This window comes from Hoplias malabaricus, chromosome 9 (genome assembly GCF_029633855.1).
Source record: "Hoplias malabaricus isolate fHopMal1 chromosome 9, fHopMal1.hap1, whole genome shotgun sequence".
Lineage (NCBI taxonomy): Eukaryota > Metazoa > Chordata > Actinopteri > Characiformes > Erythrinidae > Hoplias > Hoplias malabaricus.
Genome location: NC_089808.1, coordinates 20272193 through 20297816, shown reverse-complemented (window position 1 = coordinate 20297816; position 25624 = coordinate 20272193). Strand labels below are relative to the sequence as shown.

Here is a 25624-nt window from a genome sequence, read left to right as displayed (position 1 = left end):
GGTTGCATAGATTTTCTATACCCAGCATCAACACTAAATCCAAAGTGTGGTTGCACTGGTGCTAATTGAATTATGCATTTCTGAACCCAAAATAGATTTTTCTCTTTACAGAATGAATATTGAAATCTCCAACAATTAAACCTTACCTATAGAAACAACTACACCTGAGAGATAGTCAGTAAATTCTGTAAAAAATATGTTGATATTGGTGTGTTCCTTTTTAGTACCTAATAATTCCTGTTGTGTTCCAGACACATCACACCCATTATCTGAATACAGAAGTTATAGAAGTATTGTAGGTTGTTATGTAATTAATATACAGCGTCAAAACTCACAGGACCCACTTTTACCGTATCTGAATACTCCAGCAAGTAATGGGTGAGGGGGCCTATAAGCTATGTCTGGAACATTGCTGCTAACTTGAAAGCAGCCATACTGGATCAAGGGCAAGTTTTTCCAATAGGAAGGATGTCATGTAGCATATCGAAGAAATAAATGTGTGTCCTGTGCCTTTTGACTCACCCTGTATTCTGTAAAATAGGGTTACTTTTTTTTTTTTTGAAGCAGATATACATTTTTTATTATATTATTCAAATGTCACTATGTAAATTATGCACTACATACCAGTGAAGTGTACAAATACTTACATTCTATATCAGTAGTTTTTAGTCTGTCAGGCAATACTCTAACATATTACTTCAGGAATACAAAACGGCTTTAAAATAACAACCAATCAATTTTACCATCAAAAAAGGAGCAAACAATATTTAAAACTATTTTCCATGAACTGAGTGATTTAATTTTCATGGAGTTGGTCCCACCCACATGAGGGTGGACATTTTAAAGATTAGAAAAAGTAGAAGAAAATCTCTGATACATCCAGGATTGTAGATCAGTGTCAGTTAAAATTTAATATTATTTCTAATACTTAATATAAGAACAGACTAGTGCCCCCTCCAGGGTGTATTCCTGCCATGCGCCCAATGATTCCAGGTAGGCTCTGGACCCACTGCAAACCTGAATTGGATAAGGGTTACAGATAATGAATGAATGAATGAATGAATAGAAGAATAGAATTTTTCTTAATAGTAATAATACATAGTGTAAGATATAGGTCTGAGAAGGTTCTGAGCCATCTTTGGAGTAGATACTTCTGCACAGTTATTTAGAAAACAAACCACTTTAGTTCATTCAGTCTCACCTCAGAGAAACCATGACCATGTCGATTCATGTTTCGTAATCAAACTTTCTGGTGAATCTTTTTTGCAGTTCAGTCCCTCTGCCATTTAGAATATTTTAAATGTTAGCTATACCTTTCAAAGCCTGTGTGTTTTTAGTTGAGGGACATTCTGTGGAGGTATAATTGGTTGAAATCTCACACAATTGCAAATTATTAGGTAATAATCTCTCATATCTGTGCGTGCATATCTGGCTCATCACTCACAAGGGCCCTATGAAACTGAAACACCTTGTGGTTTCTCAGAAATTAAACTTAAAGTTTGCTGCAGAAATGGGGAGTGGCTCTCATAAGAGTTTCACTTCTTGGCAACTTCACTGAATAAATAAAGGGAGTAATTGCCATGTGAAAGGAGTAGTTGTTAACCAAGTTTAACCAAAGCTAACACAAGGGGCACAAATACTCTGGAACTCTTTGTGAGCATCTTATACAAGAACTAGGTAAGACTCCTTAGTTAAAATGAAACACTGTATGGCATTTTTTGATCTCTTAATATGACCACCAGTGTAATTAAACTGTGTGAATTACAGAGAGAGATCTATTGATCAGACTTTATTATTGAATCATAATAAGATATCAAATATTCAAATTGAAAAAATATGCAAATTAGTTTTTTCAGTTGCATTGAAGAACTGGAAACAATCCCCAAAAATATATATTTTTGAAGACACAGTTTCCATCATTGATAAGTTCATGAGGAATATTATTTCTAAATTATAGTTCATATAAAATTTCTGTTTAAATTGCTGATTCCACTTTTAAGCTTTATGCAACACTCTAAATACTTGGGTTTACAAGAATGAAATGTGTTTACAAGTAGAAGAGTTTTTAGGGGCAGCACAGTGATATAACAGATAGTGTGACGTGGTGTTATGATTTGTAGCACGTTATGTAATTAATATGTTCAACAAGATAATTACTGAAGCAAAAGTCAATTCTTCATTATATTATTTATATGTACATTGTAAATTATGTTACATACCAGTGAATTGTGCAATTTCTTATATTACCTGTAATTTTTAGTCTGACAATTTTAGCAACTACCTAAAAAGTAGCAAATATTATTCATAAAAATTATATGCATATATAAAACATTTCTTCTGTAAGGGGCAAATCATATGATTTGCCAATTTGCCTTTGATGCCTTTTGGTGGCCATTTTTCAAATAATGTTACTAGAGAATCTCTGATACATACTAGAAAATGTATAGGTGTGAGGAAAAAATACAGATATGTAAGTAATATTTTAATTCTCTGATGTCTTTACTTTTTTAAGAATGGTTCGACTCAAGAAACTCCTTCAGGCACAGAATGACAGAAAAGGCCATAAAATATATCTCATGTACCATGGCACCACTCTGGAGAATGCGCTAAAGATCAGGCGCGATGGTTTCAAACCATCTACCGATGGTATGCTGGGCCCCGGTGTGTACGTCACACGGAGCTTCAAGAAGGCCCTCGCATATCCCAAACGTATAAATCGAGGTCAAAAGCGAGTTGTTCTTGAGCTGAGTGTGAGAGTCGGCAGAGTGAAAAGAATCAACAAGCAAGACCATCCATTGCAGAAAACCTGGCATGAGGCAGGCTATGACACGGCCTGGGTGCCACCCAAATGTGGCATGGTGCGAAGTGGCCTTGAGGAGAATTGCATCTGGGATCCAGAGCGGATCAAAGTTCAGAAGATCTTAGAAGCAGATGATGAGTCCTATGCCTACACGTCCTCTGAGGATACTGATGGGAGCTCGCCTGATGAAGAATACAGCGGTGATTCTGGTGAAAGCGATAGTGAATGAGATTTATCTGCACAAACTTGCAACTTTTTTGGCATGTGTTGCAGGCATAAATTTCTAAATGTGTTTATATCAATTCCAGTTGGTCAGTGAATGCATTGGAAATCTTTGTGCCTTTTAAGTCTAATAAAAGTTAAAGAGAATTAATGAATCACAGATTTACCTTGTTTTTACTGAGTTTTACAAGTTGTCCCAATTATATAAAGTCAAAGAAGGGTTAAAGAGATTTTGAGCTTGTAAAACAATACTCATACAAATGTAATGGAATTTGTAACTGCATTTGAGCAACTACATACATGTAAAATTCAAGTCCACAAATGTATTGGAATGCACATGTCAGGAGCGAGGGGTGGATTAAGGGAGGCGGAGACCAGGACATAAACAAAACAGAGCCATGTGCAAATAAAGCACATGGCGGGGACAACAGACTGACAGGACGAAGGCGTGACAGATGCCCCCCCCAAGAACGCGCAACTCCTGGGCGCGTACTCCTAAACCCCCCAGGAGCTGGCACAGGAGAGGGCACGAAAAACAAGACAACAAACCAACGGGTGACAGAACTCAGGACAGGACGGGAACAGACACAGGAGCTGGGGACACGACAGGACCGAATATACTAGACGGGACATGGGACATGACAGGAGACTGACAAAGGGGAGCCACAAGAGACGAGAACGGACTGGACAGGACAGGAGTGGACACATGGGAATTGACGGGAGACTGGACTGGAGACAAGACAGGGGACTGAACGTGGGACGGATACGGAGACTGGACACGTTTGGGGACAGAAGACTGGACATGGACAGGTGACAGGACAGGGGACTGGAATGGAGACGGGACTGATGACAGGACTGAGTGCTGAGACTGAACGGGAGCAGAGACTGGTGACAAGACACTGGACAGGATAGGAACATTAGACTGGACAGAAGACAGGACAGGTGACATTACACTAGACTGATACGGAGACTGGACATGACCAACTGGGGACTGGACATGAGACAGGACAGAGGGTTGGAACGGGGACTGAACAGGACTAACAGGGGACTTGACAGGAGACGGGACTTGAGACAGGACCGATGGTTGAAACGGTGACTGGAGAGGAGACGAGACTTGAGACTGCACAGGGGGTTGAAACAAGGACTGGACAGGAGACGGGACATAGGGTTGAAATGGGGCCTGGACAGGACTAACAGGAAACTGGACTGGACTAGGTAGGGGAACAGGGACCAAGACGTTTACGGGGACAGACATGAATACAGTAACAGGGACTGGGACAGACACAAAGGCAGACACGGATACAGGGACAAGGACAGAGACGGGAACCAGGACAGGGACAGACAAGGGAACCAAAATAACAGGGGGGTGCCCAGGACTGGCTAATGTCTGTGGGGCAGTCTGAGGAACCAGCCTGGGCACAGTTCTGGGGATCGGCCCTGAAGTCCTACGGGCCGACCTACGGACATGGACAGGAGCGGCGGGAGCCGCCATAGTCACGGGGACAGGAGCGGCGGGAGCCGCCATAGTCACGGGGACAGGAGCGGCGGGAGCCGCCATAGTCACGGGGACAGGAGCGGCGGGAGCCGCCATAGTCACGGGGACAGGAGCGGCGGGAGCCGCCATAGTCACGGGGACAGGAGCGGCGGGAGCCGCCATAGTCACGGGGACAGGAGCGGCGGGAGCCGCCATAGTCACGGGGACAGGAGCGGCGGGAGCCGCCATAGTCACGGGGACAGGAGCGGCGGGAGCCGCCATAGTCACGGGGACAGGAGCGGCGGGAGCCGCCATAGTCACGGGGACAGGAGCGGCGGGTGCCGCCATCACGGGGACTGGAGCGGCGGGTGCCGCCATCACGGGGACTGGAGCGGCGGGTGCCGCCATCAACGGGACAGGAGCGGCGGGTGCCGCCATCAACGGGACAGGAGCGGCGGGTGCCGCCATCAACGGGACAGGAGCGGCGGGTGCCGCCATCACGGGGACTGGAGCGGCGGGTGCCGCCATCACGGGGACTGGAGCGGCGGGTGCCGCCATCACGGGGACTGGAGCGGCGGGTGCCGCCATCACGGGGACTGGAGCGGCGGGTGCCGCCATCACGGGGACTGGAGCGGCGGGTGCCGCCATCACGGGGACTGGAGCGGCGGGTGCCGCCATCAACGGGACAGGAGCGGCGGGTGCCGCTATCAACGGGACAGGAGCGGCGGGTGCCGCCATCACCGGGACAGGAAGCCCTGCGACGTCGTCCACGGAGGCAGGGGAACCTGCGACGTCGTCCACGGAGGCAGGGGAACCTGCGACGTCGTCCACGGAGGCAGGGGAACCTGCGACGACGTCCACGGAGGCAGGGGAACCTGCGACGACGTCCACGGAGGCAGGGGAACCTGCGACGACGTCCACGGAGGCAGGAGAGGCGCGCGTCGCGCTCACGAAGACAGGAGAGCCGCGCGCCGCGCTCTCGAGGACAGGGGTTTGTGCTGCTCGCCGGGCTCGCGCTGGAGCTGTAAAGGGTTTAGGGGGTTTCACAGGCGCACCCATTAGATCACCTCGAGGTGCGCCCCTGTTAGCCTCAGACCTCAGAGGTACGGAGGTGAGGCTAACAGCCCCTACCCTTAACGCCCCCCCAAAAATTTCCCCGGACCTGAGGGGGTAATCCTCCAGCGAGGGGGGAACTCCAGCACGGTTCTTCCGCCGACTCTTACGACTCCCGCTGGCGCAACTACTCGATTCCCGAGTCGACTCCTCCGCTATAGGATCCGGAACAGCGCCAGGCAGGAGCTGGAGCCGGCGACTCCATTCCGAGGCCGCTTTCAAAGCCTCCCCCACAGGATCTTTGGGGCCTGTGCGGAATGGAGTCCGGCGAACGGCACACCCCTTGAGGTAGTAATCCGCGCTAGCTGCGTCCATGTGGTCGTACATTCTGTCAGGAGCGAGGGGTGGATTAAGGGAGGCGGAGACCAGGACATAAACAAAACAGAGCCATGTGCAAATAAAGCACATGGCGGGGACAACAGACTGACAGGACGAAGGCGTGACAGCACAAATTTAAAACAACAACAACAATAATAATAGTTTAAATTCCAAATGTGGAAAAATATTTGTAATGGATAGAAATCACTTTTAAATATGTAAAAAAGATTTGCATTTGTAAATCAAATTTCCATTTGATTTGGTTTCCATTCCTGGTTCTTGGAACCTTGGTTCTTTCCAGTGAACTGCCGTGTTTCTCCACGTTTAAACCAGGAATACTGGGGCTTTTATGTGCGATGCCATATGCATTGGTCAGAGCCGTGACACAATGGCAAGGCAAAGCCCATTACAATCTATGTCCTATGTCCATAGAAAAGCATTACTAATAAAATCGGATTCCTTGCAGAAGCTACACCTAGGTCATTGTGACCAGTGAAAATGTTGCCTATATAGGCAATGTAAACCAGTGTAGCTATGTGGTCTACCCAGCAGTAAAGGCACAATGGTGCTTAGACAACACAGCACAGCTAACATGGACATGACAGCAGGCCCAAACTTTCAAAAAGAGGGGTATAAAGCCTTCCAGACTTGGGTTGTGGAGCAGTAGAACTGTTCTCTACAATGTAGGAGCACCATGCAATATTTATCAGATGATTTGGAGAGGTCTTTTTAAAACCAGAACAAAGATTACCAGACGTATGTCTGCATGACAGAGTGCAATCAAAGCCACAATATAATTGCAATCAAAACCTGCATCTCTGTCTAGCTGCTTTCTGTCCAGCTTTGGCCTTAAGGTTAAAGAAGCGAGCTTGAGGCCAGAGGGTCACCAGTTCCATTCCCGGGACCAGCAAAAAAAATATAAATAATAATCCACATCTGAAGGCACCTAACCCCTAAATTGTTCCCCAGGCACCGAGATGGTTGGCAGCCTCTGCTCTGGTTGTGTGTGTGTTCACTGCCCCTTGTGTGTGTGTGTGTGTGTGTGTGTGTGTGTGTGTGTGTGTGTGTGTGAAGAATTGCTCATTGGCAAGTTTGTGTTCACTACCATAGATGGGTTAAATGCAGAGAAGTAATTTTCCTAAGGGATTAAAAAAGGGTTATATTAGTCTTCTTTCTCTGATGCCATTATTAAAGGAAGTGTCTAAATAGTGTGTTTTTTGGAAAAAGATTTGTTACAAAACTGGCCACCACTAGATGTTCAATCTTTAGCTGCAGCACATTATGGTATCCATAGCCAGGTTTGTGGCATTGTCATTTAAAAAGAGTGTCTACAATTGTGAGGAAATGCAGTTCTCTGGTTTGTTTATATTCAGAAGCTCTGCATCTTTTAAGGTGGAATGGTATGTTTGAGGGAAAAAAAAAAACAATTACTCATGGTTGAAGTTTAACTTGTCTGTAAGATTTACTCACTGAACTACCACAAAACCTCATTTGTAACTCAAGATGTTTAGTTTTGTAACACTTTTGGTTTGTGTGCTTTCATCCAGTTAGCCGACTCCCATTTACTGACACCAGGGGTTCATAAACACATTAGACACAAACAACTACATTATATATAATGTATACAATAATGTATACAATACATTATACAAATTATATAGTGATTTTTTATATGTAACCAAACATTTCGTGAAGATAAGGTGGAAACAAAATTATTAGCTGACATACTTTTAAACATGCTTTTTAAATGACATGTGTTTTGGTAACAGGACTGAAATAAATGCAACCATCTCCCTCTTAGAAACTTTGTAAAATAAATAAATAAAAATCAACTGAGATGGACCAATACATGTTTCCAATTGTTAAATATGTTTATTCTAAGATTCCGTCTTGAAAATAGATTTAAAATTAAGTTTATATGGAACAGTTACAACAAGCAAATGTCACATATTCGGCAGAATGGCCCAGCTATGGCAAAATTCACATTCAGCCTTCCCTGCTGCTGGGTTCATCCCACCTGGCCTTCCGTCTTTTTCATCTATTTCCTTTTCAGTCTCTGCTTCTGCTGTTCTCTCTCCCCTCCCTTTTTCTTTCACTATTTCTTTCATTATCTTTATTCATCATCCCAGCCCCTCCTCTCATCCCAACCTTTCTGTTTTGCAGCTGTGCTGCTTCCAGCCTCTAACTTTCCAGCTTAACATTATGCTCTGTTAACATTCAAAGTTTTTCTCATTCTATTTTACTTCTCTAGAATAACAAGTATTTTTCATGTCCCGCAAATTACAAGTTCGGCTGGGTCTGGCCCAAATGTAGGGTTTGTTCCTTTGTAGCAATGGATTCAAAATAACTGAATACAGTACAGTTTGATGTCTCCCCTGCACTGTTATGTATTAGCTTAACTAATAATTGGTTGCAAATATATAATCCATCAACAAATCACTGATAAAGCAGAATTAATCAAAGTGGCTAGTCATATTTCAAGCTAATTTTGAACATGCTTATAGCATGAGGTCAGAGTTTATAAAATTCTCAAATTTGCCCATTAAAAAAAAAAAAAAAACCTTTAGTGAGCATATTTGAAACCCCCAATTTTTAGGGACCAAAATGCTGTTTTCATGTGGACAGGAGGCCAAAATCCAGACAAAATCCTCCATTTTTAAAAATATCTCATAAACATGTTAAAGGCGCCTTTTCTGTTAAACCACAGGATAGTTCAGTTTCTGACCTATGTGGAGTTTTTCCTTTTGTTTTCAGAAGGTGCTGCAAAGTTGATTTGTGATAAGACCTTTTCCTTTCACTTTCTGTGAGCGTGGGTCTATGACTTTGTCTAGAGATATGAGTGACTGTCATCTAAAAAATTACAATCTAGTTCACCCAGTCATTCCTCCTCAGATACTAACTGGCCACAGACTTCTAAAAAATGCTGAATGGCTGGCTTTCAGGAACTGGACCCCAAATACAAACAGAAAGTGATACAACAGAACTTAAACATTAACAGCATTCAGTGGATTGAGCTGGAAAGAGCCAAGTTGGTCTAGGAAATAATTCATTTATATCTCAGGGTATAGACATTGCAGGTTATTTTTCCTGAGTGGAAGACTTACCAGTGGGATGCCACTTACTTTGCTTTGTATGACAGATGACTTACAGCCAAATAAACTGTGACAGCTGCAGATTTCTCTGAGTAAGTGTAAGGTAAGTTTGTACTACAAACATATTACTTAATTTTAATTTTTAATTTTAATTCCTGTATTTTAGGATGATTAAGTTGGGTGCAAAAACCTAGTTATATTTAATGTGCATAAACTACATATTTAGTATGTAAGTTAATAATCATCTTAGAGTAACCCAAGATCCAGTCAAACATGTTTTTGTACATTTCATTCATAGCAGATTACTCAGGAAAACACTATACAGTTGCCTAGTCATATATGCTGGGAAGTGTAGATGTCCTCAGAAGAGTTGTGTACAAGTCAAGGACTCCCTGATAAGAATGAGATAAGATAAGAAGACCGCAGGAATATATTTTCTACAGGATTGTGCAGACATAGCTGTCAAGAAAATGGCACAGAAATCTTCAGGACAAAGGTTTTACACTATGTACCATGGCACTACAATGAAAAATGCCAACACAGGAAGATACAGTGTGAGGGGTTTGTTCCCTCCACCAATGGCATTCTGGGATACGGTGTCTATGCGAGCCGTAGCTTTGAGAGAGCTTCTCGATTTCCACTATATGGACGAAACGTGGGGCTGGCCATCCTCAAGCTGTGTAACAGTAGAAAAGGTCAAGAAAATTGATTACCAAGGCAATCCCTTGCAGAAGACATGGTACTATCATGGATACGACACAGGTTGGGTCCCTCCCAACTGCGGGACAGTGCCCAATGGACTGGAGAAGGACTGTGTATATGACCCACTGAGGATCAAAATATTGGAGATAATGCCAAATCAGGACCCATAATTGATTTGGACACTGTGAGCAAATGTAAGAGTGTGGTGTCCCCTGCGCCCTTTCTAGGGAGTGTCTCTGCTTGTGCCCAGTGATTCAGAATAGGTCAACAACACAACCCTGAATACGTTAAGTAGTTCCAGACAATGAATAAATGGTTAATATGAATGCACTGTGTGATCTAGACAATACTCAGGGGTTATGGTTGGGGTTTTTATTTGATATTGTTGTTAACTTCTGACATCATATTAGAGAGGTGTGAATAGTTTCCAACCGACAATCCTGAAATCAGCACCTGCAATTTGATTGTACTGAAATGATGGGTCCTCTGTGTATTTTTCCTCTTTTGGATACTGTAGAAATGGGAGAAACAATAAAGCAATAAAAACATATCTCTTTCATGTATATTTAAAAAAAAATCACATCACAAACATATATAATGTTAAGAATGAAAATAAGACTATAGTTCTAGTACTCCTATCATCTGAGGTTGGTCACCTTACGTTTCTGAGCTGGTACCTCCTATACTGCTCATGAGTACAGCTGAGAAACAACATCTGGAGATATTTGGATGGTGGAGAGACCTCTGAACATTGAAAACAATGAAAACAGTTGAGAATGTTGCTCTATTCCTGCTCCATACATGGGTAACATTGAATTCTTTTTGCTGTTTCAGATGCATTATTTAAATCATAACTGACTCGGGAGACTACAGCTAAGTTTGTGTGAAAGTAAAATCATTCTACAAGTGCTACAAAACTTAACTGCTGGAGTTACAAATGTGTTTCTGTGCTAGTTTAGAAAATTTAAACATCAACCACGAACCACGAAGCTACTGAAACATACTGTTCTACCTTAAAAATGCAGAGCTCCTAAATGAACACAAATGTTGGTGGCATTTGTTTAGCTGTGAAGACAGTAGGTCCCCAGAATCATCTCTGTTGCTTTTATTAATGTTTTATTTCATAACACCTTTTTGATAATGTTTTGTGGTCTTTTGTGTTGGACATTTTATGGGATTCAGTTCCTGTACATAGGCCATTTTGGATTTATCTTTCAAAGCCAGCAGAGCAGCAGTTGGTTGTCCACAATTGTGGGGCATTCTGAGGAGATTTCACACAACTGCAGATTTTTAGGTGATAGCATCTCACATTTGTGCTTGCATATCTGGCTCTTTCAAGACTTACTGAACCATCACCCACAAGGGAGATGAAACTGAAACACCCTATAGTTTCTTAGAAACATAATTATGGTTGCTGCAGAAATGGGGAGTATTCACAGATTCATTTCCTGGCAATTTCTGATGCTGAGTAAATAACAAGGTCATACTACAGGAAGAACTTCCCTTTGAAAGGAGTAGTTGTTAACCAAGGTTGACAAACGCTAACAGAAGTAACAAGACACAGATACTCTGGAACTCCTCTTGAGCATCTTAAATAAGGACTAGGTAAGACTTCTTAAATATTAAGATGACAATTAAAAATCAAAAATCAAAATATGACGATTCCAAAAACTGGAGATCTGTACATCAGATCTTATCGTCAGATATTAATAAGCTATGAAACATTCAAACTGTAAAGTATGCAAATCTATCATTCTTTCACTTGCACTGACGAACTGGAAATAATTACAAAACAAATCTTAATTTTACAGTTTTCATCACATCATGAAATGATGGCTTATACTTATATTTATGAAACTTATAGCTCATAATACAAACCAAATTTCTAAGGTTGGTAATTCAAGACTTTTAATGCTTACCTTGCACAAATCTATACATGTGTTTACAAGTAGACGATGGTTTATTATGATCCAAGTTTGAGAGATTTTAGGGGCAGGAGGTTGGTATAACTTTCTAGGGTCATGATGTCCTGGGTTCCTCAACTCAGGTCACTGTTTTTGAAGTGTTCTCCTTGTGTCTGCATGGGTTTCTTCCCATAGTCTAAAACTATATGTTGGTAGGTGGACTGGCACTGCTAATTTCAGACTGGATCCATCATGCCCCTTATCAAAATAAAATAGTTACAGAAGATGGATTGAAGGATGGATATATGGATGAATTAATTAATTAATCTAGCAGCAAGGTGGCAGTACAAGTAATAGTCTGCATGGCTTTCCAGTGGGTGTTCTGGTTTCCTACAACAATCTGTTCGTACATGTTCATAGGTGGAATGGCCATGCATAAGCTTCTATAAATGTGAGAGTGTGAGTGGCTGTGTGAGTGTTGTAAATTGTAAACAGGTGTGAGTGTGTGACCCCTGTCAAGTGTGAGTTCCTGCCTAGAACCCAATGAATGAAATGATGAATGAAAACAGAGAGTATAACCTGAAGCAGAAGTAATTTTTTTCATTAAACTATTCATTCATTCATTGTCTGTAACTGCTTATCCAGTACATTATACACTGCACACTAGTGAGGTATTATTTACATTCTGTATCAAGGGTTTTTAGTCTGACAATATTAGACGATGTGCTAAATGACAATTCAGGAAAACAAACTGCCTTAATAAACCATTCATTCATTCATTCATTCATTCATTATCTGTAACCACTTATCCAGTTCAGGGTCGTGGTGGGTCTAGAGCCCACCTGGAATCATTGGGTACAAGGCGGGAATACACCTTGGAAGGGGCGCAAGTCCTTCACAGGGCAACACACTCACTCACACATTCACTCACACACTCACACCTACGGACACATTTGAGTCACCACTCCACCTACCAACGTGTGTTTTTGGACTGTGGGAGGAAACTGGAGCACCCGGAGGAAACCCACACGGACACAGGGAGAACACACTAAACTCCTCACAGACAGTCACCCGGAGGTCCCTGGAGGTCCCTGGAGGTTACATATTTGTAATTTTACATATCCTCTATAAAGTGTAACTCAAATTACTTTTGCACTTGAATGCAGTAGTTTATTCTTCATGGACAGTTTTCACTCACAAGGTGATGACTGTGTTTAAAACTCCAGGTATGTAGATAGGTGTCAGGAAAAAAATATATATATATATAGATTATATGTCATATTTTATGCTTTGTTTTTTGTAGTTATTTATTTTTATTTTATTTATTTATTTATTTTAGAATGTTCAGATTTTTGAAACTCCTTCAGGTATGGAATGACACAGAAGGCCAGGAGGAGTACGTCATGTACCATGGCACCACACTGGAGAGTGCATTAAAGATCAAGCACAATGGTTTCATCTGTTCTACCGATGGTATGTTGGGCCCTGGTGTGTACGTCACGCGGAGCTTCAAGAAGGCCCTCGCATATCCCAAACGTATAAATCGAGGTCAAAAGCGAGTTGTTATTCAGTTGAGTGTGAGAGTCGGCAGAGTGAAAAGAATCAACAAGCAAGACCATCCATTGCAGAAGACTTGGCATGAGGCAGGCTATGACACAGCCTGGGTGCCACCCAAATGTGGCATGGTGAGAAGTGGCCTTGAGGAGAATTGCATCTGGGATCCAAAGCGGATCAAAGTTCAGAAGATCTTAGAAGCAGATGATGAGTCCTATGCCTACACATCCTCTGAGGATACTGATGGGAGCTCGTCTGATGAAGAATACAGCGGTGATTCTGGCGAAAGTGATAATGAATGAGACCTTTCTGCTTCAATTGTGTGCTACAACCTCTTTTTGTTTGCAAGAATTGAGCCTTTGGAAGATGCTCTATAGCATTTTTATTTAATTGAATATTTCAAATTTGTGTAACTTGCAACTTCTTTATTTTTTACTTTTTAAAATTTTTTTTTACTTCTGTCTCAACTTTTTTGACATGATGACTAAGAATAAAGCTCAACTTTACTATTATATGTTGGTATGTGTGCATGAAAAATCATCTCAAATATGAAACTGATACCTATTTGAGTCTGTAGCAGAGGATGCTAAAATCAGTTGGCTCAAAACCTCAAACATGTTTGTTGTGGTAAGTTGTAGCAGTGGAGGAAGAGGGGAAGGTGGGCACTCCCAAGACGGGGCTTAGGTTAAGTTCTCTAGCTGCCAAGCCTTTAGGCCACAAGCCAACAACCACAGTAGGAGTAGTAGTTGAAGGTGCTGTGTACCACTGATACCAGCATAACACAGTTGCTGTGTACCACTGGTACCACCATAATACACACTAACACCCCATCACCCAAATAATACCTGCTCTATATTGGTCCTGTGTGGGTTCTGACCACTGAACAACAGGAGAAAGGGGGCTTAAAAATTATGCAAACCAACAGATGGACTACACTCTGAAAGTGAACAACTAAATCATTTATATGAATTTATACTTGTGGTAATTAATCAAATGCCACAGAGGCAGCAGACAGATAATAGGAAAATCTTCCTTATTATTATAAATATTCCTTTGATGACTAGATAGATACCTTAAAAGCCTCAACAGCTTTCTTCAGCTCCTGCTCCTCATTCTCGAAGGTTTGAATTCTCTTAGTTGTGCCCTTTTGCATTTGCTGCAGCTGAATCTGCAAACAACAAAAACAAGATAAACAATATATACAAACACTATATCATTATTAAATTCATCCATATGAGCTAAAGGCCACCATGCTTATGGCACTTGTCCACTGCATGTTACCTACTCTACGCAACTCTACAAAAAGTAGGGATCAGGTACCAAATTTAGGAAAAGCAAAAAAAGCAAAACCAGGTAGGTACCATGCAGTGTAAAAGTGCCTTTAGTGTAAAATTGTTGCTAGAGTGTCATAGAGTTGCTAGTAGGTGGCTGTGAAGCAATGGAACTGCATTCTGTGGGGTGATTGCACTTCAGACTATACCTTTGAGATCATCTAACATCAGTAACAAACAGTGACATGAGGTGTACCACCCCAGTCACGAGAGGGAAACCACCTTGATGACATTTCCCAAGTAACAGGAGATGTACTGCCCCAGAGATGAAAAGTACAGTATATATCAACTGTGTGTGAGGTAAAATGGTGTGAGAGGATGGTTACCACACCATTAATGTAAAGTGTACTACCAATAAAATTACATTTTAATAAACTGCATCTAATATATGGCTGGGGTGAGTCACACACAATATGTTTAATACATTTAGTGGGATAACCTTCTCTTCCACACTAGTTCATCCTGTAGGACTGCATTTCTGAATTAGAATGAGATTTAGAATGAATTTTGTGATCAGGAACTAATCACGCATGATCAGTTGCCTGACTTTAGTAATGGTCTTTGGTTGACAGCCATCATGGCTTCACAGAAATGTTCCAATAAACTACCTGTTATTTTCAGGAAAAATATTGGATGAGCATGTGTCCACAAACATTCGGCTATATAGTGTATATACAGTAGTCTACTCATGTTTTATTTAATGTCCTGTTATTCATACCCCACTGATGACAGGGGTAAGACCCTTGTGAAGAGAGTGGTATCAACCCAGTGACCAGGTATCACCCCAGATACTAGATGCATACCCAGGTGACAAACCCTCAACTATACACCCAGTTCTGAGCTGTGAAAGAGAAACTTAAAAGAGGTATGACATGGCATGTGAATGTATATCAGATGGAACTCAGACAAGTATTGAGGTATGCGTGACAATTCATAAAATATCCTGGAAAACAAGTTGATGAGCCCATCCAACAAGAGCCCCAGTAACCTGAAATGTACAACCCCAACTACATGAGGTAACCCACTGTAGCCCAAGAGATAAAAACAAATAAATCACAGTGTCACAGTGTAGGAGGTTGAGTCAAATATTATCCGTACTCTGCCTGTAGAATTAATTTTAATCAAACAGTTATTTTTGACTTCATCCCCCTACTTAACAATACACTTTGTCCATCTGTCAATACATTTCATATTCCATCATTAAAAATGATTTTGGCTGAGATGTGAGCCACAAAGGTGCCACTGTCTTCACCTCTTCATCAGACGTGAATATTCGTCCTTGTAGGGCTTCTTTCAGAGGACCAAGAGGTGATAGTTTGATGGAGCAAGGGCAGAACTATAGGGAGGAGACTTTAACGACTCTAAACGCAGTATTGGAAAGGATGGGTGTCTCTTTCTTTGTGGCTGACACTTCTGTGACTTTTTGAACTCCTCTATCTATTCATACACACATCGAAACAAGCAGACAAGTTATGTTTCAACCACAAACAAGCTACAGTAGCTTCTTACTGAAACAATCTTTTCTACCTTAACCCGATGGACCCTATTTATATAGCTATTTTGCTATTCCGTTTTTTTGTCAGTGCCTCTTTCAGTTGCATTTAAACAGTAATTATGTGACATAGCCATATTCAATATGTTGTTTTATTTTCTAAAGAACCTTTGCTACTCAAATATGTAATCACTTGAGGTTTTCATGCTGACCGATAAATCAATTTTTCTATAAATTTGTCATGTTTTGACCAAAATTTTACCTAGCGCCTGTTTTTTTTTTTCATATTTCTCAATGTATAGCCTTGAAATCATATTTCCACATCGGATATCTTGACACAGATTGTTAGTGTGAGGTGTCAGTTAGTTGAAAACATAAGCATTTTTGATGCTAATTTATTACATGTCATATTACTTTGACAAAATAAATTTGTAGCATCAGGCGGACATATTTTTCTTGATATTCTAAGCTCTGGGATGTATGACTGATAAAGTTCTGAAAGTCACAGCAGGCCCAGATTTTCAGGAATTTAGTTCAGGGCAAATATGGACAATATCCCAACAAATAAAAAAACATTTTGGTACTTTGGCAGTTTTCTCAGATGCTGATAATATTTACAATTATTATTATTATTATAATCTTTTTAAAAAATGATGAAATAATACTTGTTTATTTAGAATACACACAATAAAGAATTATTTAAGCTTTTTAGTTTATATTTGTTGATCTAATGCAGTATTATTTGATGTGAAACCTAAAAAAAACCTTGAAAAACTATAAATCAATAATAGAAATATGTTTTTGCTGATGACTCATATTTTTCCGCCCAGAGACAGTGGGTTGACGTTATGTGAGTCAAAACGAAACTGAAAGTAAACACCGTCTTTATTTCTGATTATAGCGAATATCATTAGAATCTTTCATGACAAGAACATAAGACAAAAATTTTGAAGTAGCGCCTTGATTTTTAGGTGGTTTTTCACACTGGATTACTCCCAGAGGCTTCACAGCACCGCGATGAGAGCGCGAATTTTAGAAAGGGTAGGATCTGCGCTTTCTAACGGTATACGGAGCTGACAGACGCATTCAGACATTCCAGACTTACAAAGCTGATTGTATAAGGTGTGTTTTTCACCCCGCAAGATGCGGGGTTCGGGTAAGTGCAGAGCTTCTAAATGAGCATAACTATTGGGAGGAATTTGCTTTGCTCTGAGAACAGTAGTAGTTCCCCAGAGTCATCTACATTGCAATTAATGGTGATTAATGTTTTATTTTTACACCCTGTTGTTAATGATTTGTTGGACCTTTTATGGCAGTTATTTATTTATTTATTTTTAAAGATTTTTAGATGATAGCCTCTCATATTTGTGCTTGCATATTTGGCTCTTTCAGGACTTCCTGAGGCATCTCCCACAGGGGCCCTGTAAAACAAAACCACCCTGTAGTTTCTCAGAAACAAAACTTTAGGGTTGCTGCAGAAATGAGGAGCAGTTGTCACAGATTAATTTCCTGGCAACTTCTGACAAAGAATAAATAATGACACGCTAAAGGGAGAACTGCCCTTTGAAATGAGTAGTTATTAATCAAAAAGAAACAAGGCATGAGGAAAAAAAGTATCGAGGCACTAATATTCTGGAACACTTCTTGAGCATCTTAGACAAGAAGTAGGTAAGACTTCTTAAATATTAAGATGAGACACTCAGCAGAGTATGGGATTATTTGAAATAATATATATGGCCTTTTCTGGCCTGTTAATATGACCCACACATTTAATCCAACTAATTCCCAAAACTGGAGATCTGTATATTGATATTATTGTCAGATTTGAATAAGATATACAACATTAAACCTGTAAAAGATGCAAATCTATCATTTCACTTGCACTAAAGAACTGGAATATATATATATATAATTTCTTTTCTATCTTATAGCTCATAATACAAACAGAATCTCCGTTGAAGTAGCTGATTTCAGACTTCTATTGCTTATCTTACACAAAAAGCCATACACATGTTTAAAAGTAGACAATGGTTTATTATCATGTAAATCTTGAGAGATTTTAAGGGCAGCAGGTTGGTATAACATGTAGTGTCGCTGACACACAGCTCCAGGGTCATGGTATCCAGGGTCCCTCGTCTCAGATCACTGTCTCTGAAGTGTTTGATGTGTTCTCCCTGTGTCTGCATGGGTTTATTCCCATAGGGCTGATTCTGCTAATTTCAGACCGGACCCATCATAACCCTTATCAGAATGAAATGGTTAGAGAAGATGGACTGATGAAGGGATGGAAGGATGAATGAATGTTTTACGAGTAGCAGGAAGCTGGCAATACAGGTAGTAGCCATGGGGTTGTGGGTTCAATTCCTGTCTCATGTCATTGGCTGTGAGGTTTGGTGTGTTTTCCCCATGTCTTCATGGGATTCCTCTGAGGGTTCCAGTCTCCTACAACAATCCAAAACCATGTTGATAGGTGGATTGGCCATGTTTTTATATACGTGAGTGTGTGGGTGGCTGGGAAAGTTTGTGAAATTTTCAACAGGTGTGTGTGTGTGATGCTCTGAGATGGATTGGTGCCTTGTCCACAGTGTGTTACTGTCTAGAACACCATAAATGAATGGATGAATGAAAATTGAGGAAAGAACTTCGAACTGAAGTATCTTTTCATTATACTTCGTAAAATATGTAAATTAATTCATTTATTTTTTGTAACCCTTATCCAATGCAGGGGTGTGGGGAATCTAGAGCCCACCCAGAATCACTGGGCGCAAAGGCAGGAACACACCTGGAGGGGGCACCAGTCCTTCACGACACACTCACACATATGGACACTTGTGTTGCCAAACCACCTACCAACGTGTGTTTTTGGACAGTGGGAGGAAACTCGAGCACCCAGAGGAAATCCACACAGGCACAGGGAGAACACACCAAACTCCTCACAGTCACCCGGGGAGGGACTTGAATCCACAAGACCTCCAGGACCCTGGAGCTGTGTGAAAGCAACACTACCTGTTGCGCCACTGTGCAGCCCTATTATAGCAATTATATACTGCATACTAGTGAGTTATTACTTACATTCTGTATCAAGAGATTTTAGTCTGATTTTGTTAGGCAACCTGCTAAATGATAATTCAGGAAAACAAAAAATGTTATTAGATTGATTTTGCCTTTCATGGATAATCTTTTAAATGTTTTTTAATGTATTTAATTTTACTTTTTTTTTTTAAGAATGTTCCGACTTAAGGAACTCCTTCAGGTAGCAAAAGACAGAGAAAGCCAGGAGGAGTATATCATGTACCATGGCACCACACTGGAGAATGCAATGAAGATCAAGCACAACGGTTTCATCCGTTCTACAAATGGCATGCTGGGCCCAGGCGTATACCTCACACGGAGCTTCAAGAAGGCCCTCGCATATCCCAAACATCTTAAAGCAGGCCAAAAACGAGTTGTTCTTCAGCTGAGTGTGAAAGTTGGCAAAGTGAAAAGAATTGACAGGCAAGGCCATCAACTGCAGAAGACTTGGCATGAGGCAGGCTATGACACGGCATGGGTGCCACCCAAATGTGGCATGGTGCAAAGTGGCCTTGATGGGAACTCGCCTGATGAAGAGTACGATGATGATTCCAGCGATAGAGATGATGAGTCCTATGCCAACTCGTCCCATGAGGATACTGATGGGAACTCATCTGATGAAGTGTGCGATGATTCCAGCGATAGCGATAATGATTAAGATTTTTCTGCAAAGTATTTAAAGCATTTTTATTCACAAGATAAAAATGTTCTATGTATTTAACATGCAACTTGTTTATATATATTTACTTTTTTGCTTCTGTCCCAAATGTTTTATAGTTTGTTGCAGGTGTCAAATTCTAAATGTATCAGTTCCAATTGATTGGAATTTGGAATATCAGTTCCAATTGATCAGTGAAACCATGACCAAGGGAATGAATGTATCATAAATTCTTGTTTTTACAGAGTTTTACAAAATGTTTCACTAATTCATATTTACATAAATAAGGATAATGTCATACCTAACGAGTCTCCCTACCTCTCTAGTAACCCTCAAGACAGGTTGGACTTCAATTCCCAGGATCCCACTCTGTCTCAAGTTCCTGTCACATGCCCTCAGTCAGCCAATCAGGGAGGTCTTTCTCGTTCATCATCCCCGGAGTTCTAATCTGTGTCACCTGGATAACTCGGCATGAGGGTATATTAGGACAAACTGTTTTAGGCTCTTTGCGAAGTATTGCCTTCGGTTACGGTGCTATACTGAGCTGCTATTTTCGGACTTCGATTACCTTGTTCCTTTCCTGTTTGTGTTTTCCGGTGTCTTCTGGCTTCAGTTACTGTTACTGTGACTGTGTGTTCGTGTTCTCAGTTATCGTGTATGTTAGCTTCGGCTTCGTGTATGTCCTTCCCTGTGTGAATAAATCCTGTCTTCATCTGCAAGCGTCTGCCCCATTTCGGTGTCGTTACAGTAATACTTCGCCCAATTATGCAGACGGCGGATACCGACGGGATTCATACCGCCGTTAGTACCCAGGGACAATTACTGGGTCAACACCACCAACTTCTGGATTCGCTAAGTAAGTCCCTTGACACTCTTACTGAACATCAGCGTGTGCAGCAGGAGCAACTAACGGCTTTGACAAATAATATGGGACAACTTGTTTCTCAGTTTCGACAACAGAATCCTACGAGCTTTCCTGCTCATCCAACTTCTTCCCCTGTTACAAGTGAGCAAAGTCCCTTCTTGGTCAGTAAACCAGAGATGTTTAACGGTTCCCCTAATCAATGCAAGGGTTTTTTGTTACAGTGTTCTCTCTTTTTTGCTAATTCTCCTCCTAGCTCGGATCAACAGCGCATTTCGTTTTTGATTTCTCGGTTAACAGGCAAGGCGTTAGATTGGGCTACGGCTGTTTGGTCCACCGTTCAGTCTTACACTTATGAGAAATTTATCCAGGAATTCAAAACTGTGTTTGATCACCTGCATGAGGGACGCTCTTTAGGGGAACTACTGTTGCAACTTAAACAGGGTACTCAATCCGTGTCGGAGTATGCGCTAAGATTTCGGACTCTTGCAGCCGGTAGTGGTTGGAACAACCCTGCCTTGATCATAGCCTTCCGTAATGGATTAAATTCTGACATTTTGACTGAGATGGCTTGTAAGGATGATGGCTTGTCATTAGACGAGATAATTTCTCTGGCTATTCGGCTTGATCATTTGAGACATGGTCGTGGTTCTCGGAGACTCCCTACGTTTAATTCAGCCGTCAGCTCTCCACGTCGGATCGTCCCTGTGCATCGGGAGCGCTCTGAGGACTCTCACCCAGATCCAGAGCCACCCCTACCTATGCAATGGGATGGGTTTCGCCTGTCTCCAGAGGAGAGGCTCTGTCGTTTGCAGAGAGGTCTGTGCCTGTACTGTGGGATTCCCAGTCATGTGATACGGGAGTGTAGGAGTTGCCCTCGTAGAACCATGGAACCGACCCCAGGAAAGGAAATCTATTCCACGCGCTAATGTGGTGAGTATACCCACGTTGGGGTTGGTATCCAAGTCCTTTTTCCTCCCTGTGATGTTTGACTGCTCTACGTCTCTTGCTGTGTTTTCAGCCTTAATCAATTCTGGAGCGGAGGGAAATTTTATTCATTCCAGGCTGGTGGAGCAGCTCCAGATCCCTGTGGAACATCTTGACACGCCAATGAGACTGTCGGCCGTGGATGGGGATCCAGTGGGAGAGGGAGTTGTCTCTCTAATCACCAGACCCGTTTCTGTTTCTGTTAGTGCCCTCCACCGAGAGAAAACGTGTTTTTTTTTTTGTCATTAACTCAACGGATTATGAAGTAATCTTGGGGTTACCCTGGCTTCAGAGACATGATCCTGTTATTTCCTGGGCAGAGAGGGAGATCATATCCTGGTCAACCTATTGTCATTCCCACTGTCTTAAATTCCCCTCAGTTAAGGTTCAGTCCACCACCATAGAGTCCAAACACCCATACCCCTGTTGATCTTCCCTCAGAATACAAGGATCTTATAGAAGTGTTCAGTAAAACTAAGGCCACCCTACTTCCTCCTCACCGAGAATATGACTGTGCTATAGACCTGATAGAGGGTGCTATTCTACCCAAGTCCCGGGTATATCCCTTAACTCAGGGTGAGGAGAGAGCTATGGAGGATTATATCAAGGAGGCTTTAGAACAGGGTTTTATACGGCCTTTCACCTCTCCTGTTGCAGCCGGGTTTTTCTTTGTTAAAAAGAAAGACGGGGGGCTTCGACCTTGTATAGACTACCGTGGGCTTAATCAGATATCTAGAGCCTATCCTTATCCTTTGCCTCTAGTCCCGGTCGCCTTAGAACAGCTTCGCGGTGCCACCATCTTTTCTAAATTAGATCTCCGTAGTGCCTATAACTTAATCCGAATACGTGAGGGTGATGAGTGGAAGATGGCCTTTATTACCACTAGGGGGCACTACGAATGCACAGTAATGCCTTTTGGGTTAAAAAAATTCACCAGTGTTTCAAGCCTTTTTGAATGATGTTTTAAGGGAAATGCTTGGTGTATATGTTGTTGCGTATATCGATGATATACTCATTTACTCCCCGAATAAGGAGAGTCATATTCAATATGTGAGAAGTGTGCTTTCACGCCTCCTGGAACATCAGTTGTATGCGAAGGGAGAGAAGTGTGAATTTCATCGTTCGTCTGTATCATTCTTAGGTTACATTATCAGCTCCGAGGGGATTGTAATGGACAATCATAAAATTGATGCTATTTTAAACTGGCCGACTCCAACTTCCATCAAGGATCTACAGAGGTTCTTAGGGTTTGCAAATTTCTGTCGCCGTTTTATATGAAATTTTAGCAGCAAGGCCTCGTCCTTAACTAATTTGCTAAAGGGTAACCCTAAAAGGTTGATCTGGAATACGGAGGCTCGGGGCATTTGAGAATTTAAAGATGTTTACTACCGCCCCCATTTTAAAACATCCGGACCCCTCTCAACCCTTTGTAGTTGAGGTAGATGCCTCGGAGGTGGGAGTTGGAGCCATTTTATCACAAAGGGTTGGTGAACCTAAGAAATTGCATCCTATAGCCTTTTATTCATACAAAATGTCTTCTGCTGAATGTAATTATGGTATTGGTGACAGAGAGCTCCTAGCCATTAAATTAGCTTTAGAGGAGTGGCGCCATTGGCTGGAGGGGGCGTTACACCCTTTTGTGGTGCTCACAGACCACAAAAATCTAGAATATTTGAAATCTGCTAAAAGACTGAATCCTCGTCAGGCTCGTTGGTCTCTATTTTTCTCTTGTTTTAATTTCTCCATATCCTATCTCCCGGGCACCCGTAATATTAAGGCGGATGCCCTATCTCGAATATACATGCCCTCTGAGGCGGCCACTACTCCCCAACGGGTGTTACCACCGTCTGTTTCGGTTTCCCCTGTTCGTTGGGAGATAGATGAGGAGATAGATCAGGCACTTTCCCAGAGTAGTATTCCACCTCAATGTCCTAGGGGGAAGAAATTTGTACCTATGCAGTGTAGGGACAAGCTCATTACTTGGGCCCACTCAGCCCTTACTTCTGGCCATCCAGGGGAGACTCGCACCATGCAGTTAATCAAGGGTAGATATTGGTGGGAGAACATGTCTTCTGATGTGCATCGCTTTGTTTCTTCTTGCTCCACGTGCTCTCAGTGTAAAATACCTAGAACACTCCCTGCAGGCAAGCTTATGCCCTTACCAGTCCCATCTCGCCCCTGGTCACACATTGCTGTAGATTTTGTCACTGATTTGCCATTGTCACAAGGAGACACAGTCATACTTACAATAATAGACAGGTTCTCACGAGCAGTCCGGTTCATCCCTTTTCCTAACCTCCCTACAGCTTTCCAAACCGCTGAGACATTGTTTAACCAGGTCTTCCGTCTCTATGGTATCCCTGAGGATGTAGTGTCAGATAGAGGACCCCAGTTTACCTCTCGAGTGTGGTCTGTCTTTTTTGAGATGCTTGGAGTAAGTGTTAGCCTCACGTCGGGGTATCACCCCCAGTCTAATGGTCAGTGTGAGCGTATGAACCAAGAATTGGGGAAATTTCTAAGAATTTATTGTTTTGAAAATCAGGCTGACTGGTCCCAGTTCTTGCCATGGGCGGACATTGCTCAGAACTCTCTAACGAGCTCGGTTACTGGTTTAACTCCTTTTGAGTGTATTTTAGGCTTCCAACCCCCGCTTATGCCTTGGACAGCTTCTCCCTCTGAGGTACCTGCAGTAGATGATTGGATGTAGCGTAGTGAACGGGTGTGGGAGCAAACTCATCAGCGAATCGAGGAGGTTATACGTCATCATAAAAGACAGGCAGACAACCGTCGAGGCGAGACACCCGTGTATCTCCCAGGGGACCGAGTGTGGCTCTCTACTAGGGATTTCAGATCTTCAGAGGGGAGTAAGAAGTTGTCGCCCAAGTTCATTGGTCCTTTTAAGATAATTTGGAGAGTCAATGAAGTGACCTATAAACTTCACTTACCTGTTCAGTATCATGTGTCTAATACATTTCATGTCTCCCTATTAAAACCGGTGAACCCCGGTCCATTAGACGAGTCTATGCCTGACAGCGTGCCTCCGCCTCCAGCTGGTCTCGGGGGGTCTCCTGTGTATGCCGTCCGACGGTTGCTGGATTCCAGGAGGAGGAGAGGTAATCTCCAATATCTAGTGGATTGGGAGGGCTATGGACCGGAGGAGTGTAGTTGGGTACCCGCCAGAGATGTTGGATCCTGGCCTTAAGGAGGACTTCCATGAACGACATCCAGAGAAGCCTGGCCCCAGACCGAGAGGCCGGCCTCAGAGGCGTGTGAGGAGTCCCTCCGCGGGTTCCTCCAACCTTTTTCCCAGAAGGCGCAGTTCTAGGGACTCCTGATCCACACCAAGACGGACCCACGGGGGCCCAGCTGGGGGCCGCAGGAGGAGGAGGGCACGCTCGTCGTCTGCGTCCTCGTCTTTCGGCATCCTCGGACTCCTTGGGGGGAGTACTGTCATACCTAACGAGTCTCCCTACCTCTCTAGTAACCCTCAAGACAGGTTGGACTTCAATTCCCAGGATCCCACTCTGTCTCAAGTTCCTGTCACATGCCTTCAGTCAGCCAATCAGGGAGGGCTTTCTCGTTCATCATCCCCGGAGTTCTAATCTGTGTCACCTGAATAACTCGGCATGAGGGTATATTAGGACAAACTGTTTTAGGCTCTTTGCGAAGTATTGCCTTCGGTTACGGTGCTATACTGAGCTGCTATTTTCGGACTTCGATTACCTTGTTCCTTTCGTGTTTGTGTTTTCCGGTGTCTTCTGGCTTCCGTTACTGTGACTGTGTGTTCGTGTTCTGTTATCGTGTATGTTAGCTTCGGCTTCGTGTATGTCCTTCCGTGTGAATAAATCCTGTCTTCATCTGCAAGCGTCTGCCCCATTTCGGTGTCGTTACAGTAAAGTTCATGGCATTTAGGTCAGCTCGTCTTGGTGAGCAACAAGTGGTCATTAAAGTGGAAAAAAAAAAAAACAAAAACAAAAAAAAAAACTAAATTTAAAAAAATAATACAAATTAGAAGACTAAGAATAAAGCTCAATTAAAATTTA

The 25624-nt window shown here is 42.3% G+C and overlaps 1 protein-coding gene across 1 annotated transcript; it reads left to right on the top strand.

Annotated features, from left to right (window-relative positions):
* The first annotated feature begins 1592 nt into the window (after nucleotides 1-1592).
* Nucleotides 1593-19732, top strand: gig2e (grass carp reovirus (GCRV)-induced gene 2e). Its single transcript, XM_066680236.1, is given in 7 exon segments — nucleotides 1593-1677; nucleotides 2513-3023; nucleotides 9463-9558; nucleotides 9561-9697; nucleotides 9699-9872; nucleotides 12965-13397; nucleotides 19256-19732. Coding segments are annotated over 6 exon segments (1827 nt in total). The 5' UTR covers nucleotides 1593-1677; nucleotide 2513.
* The last annotated feature ends 5892 nt before the right edge of the window (nucleotides 19733-25624 follow it).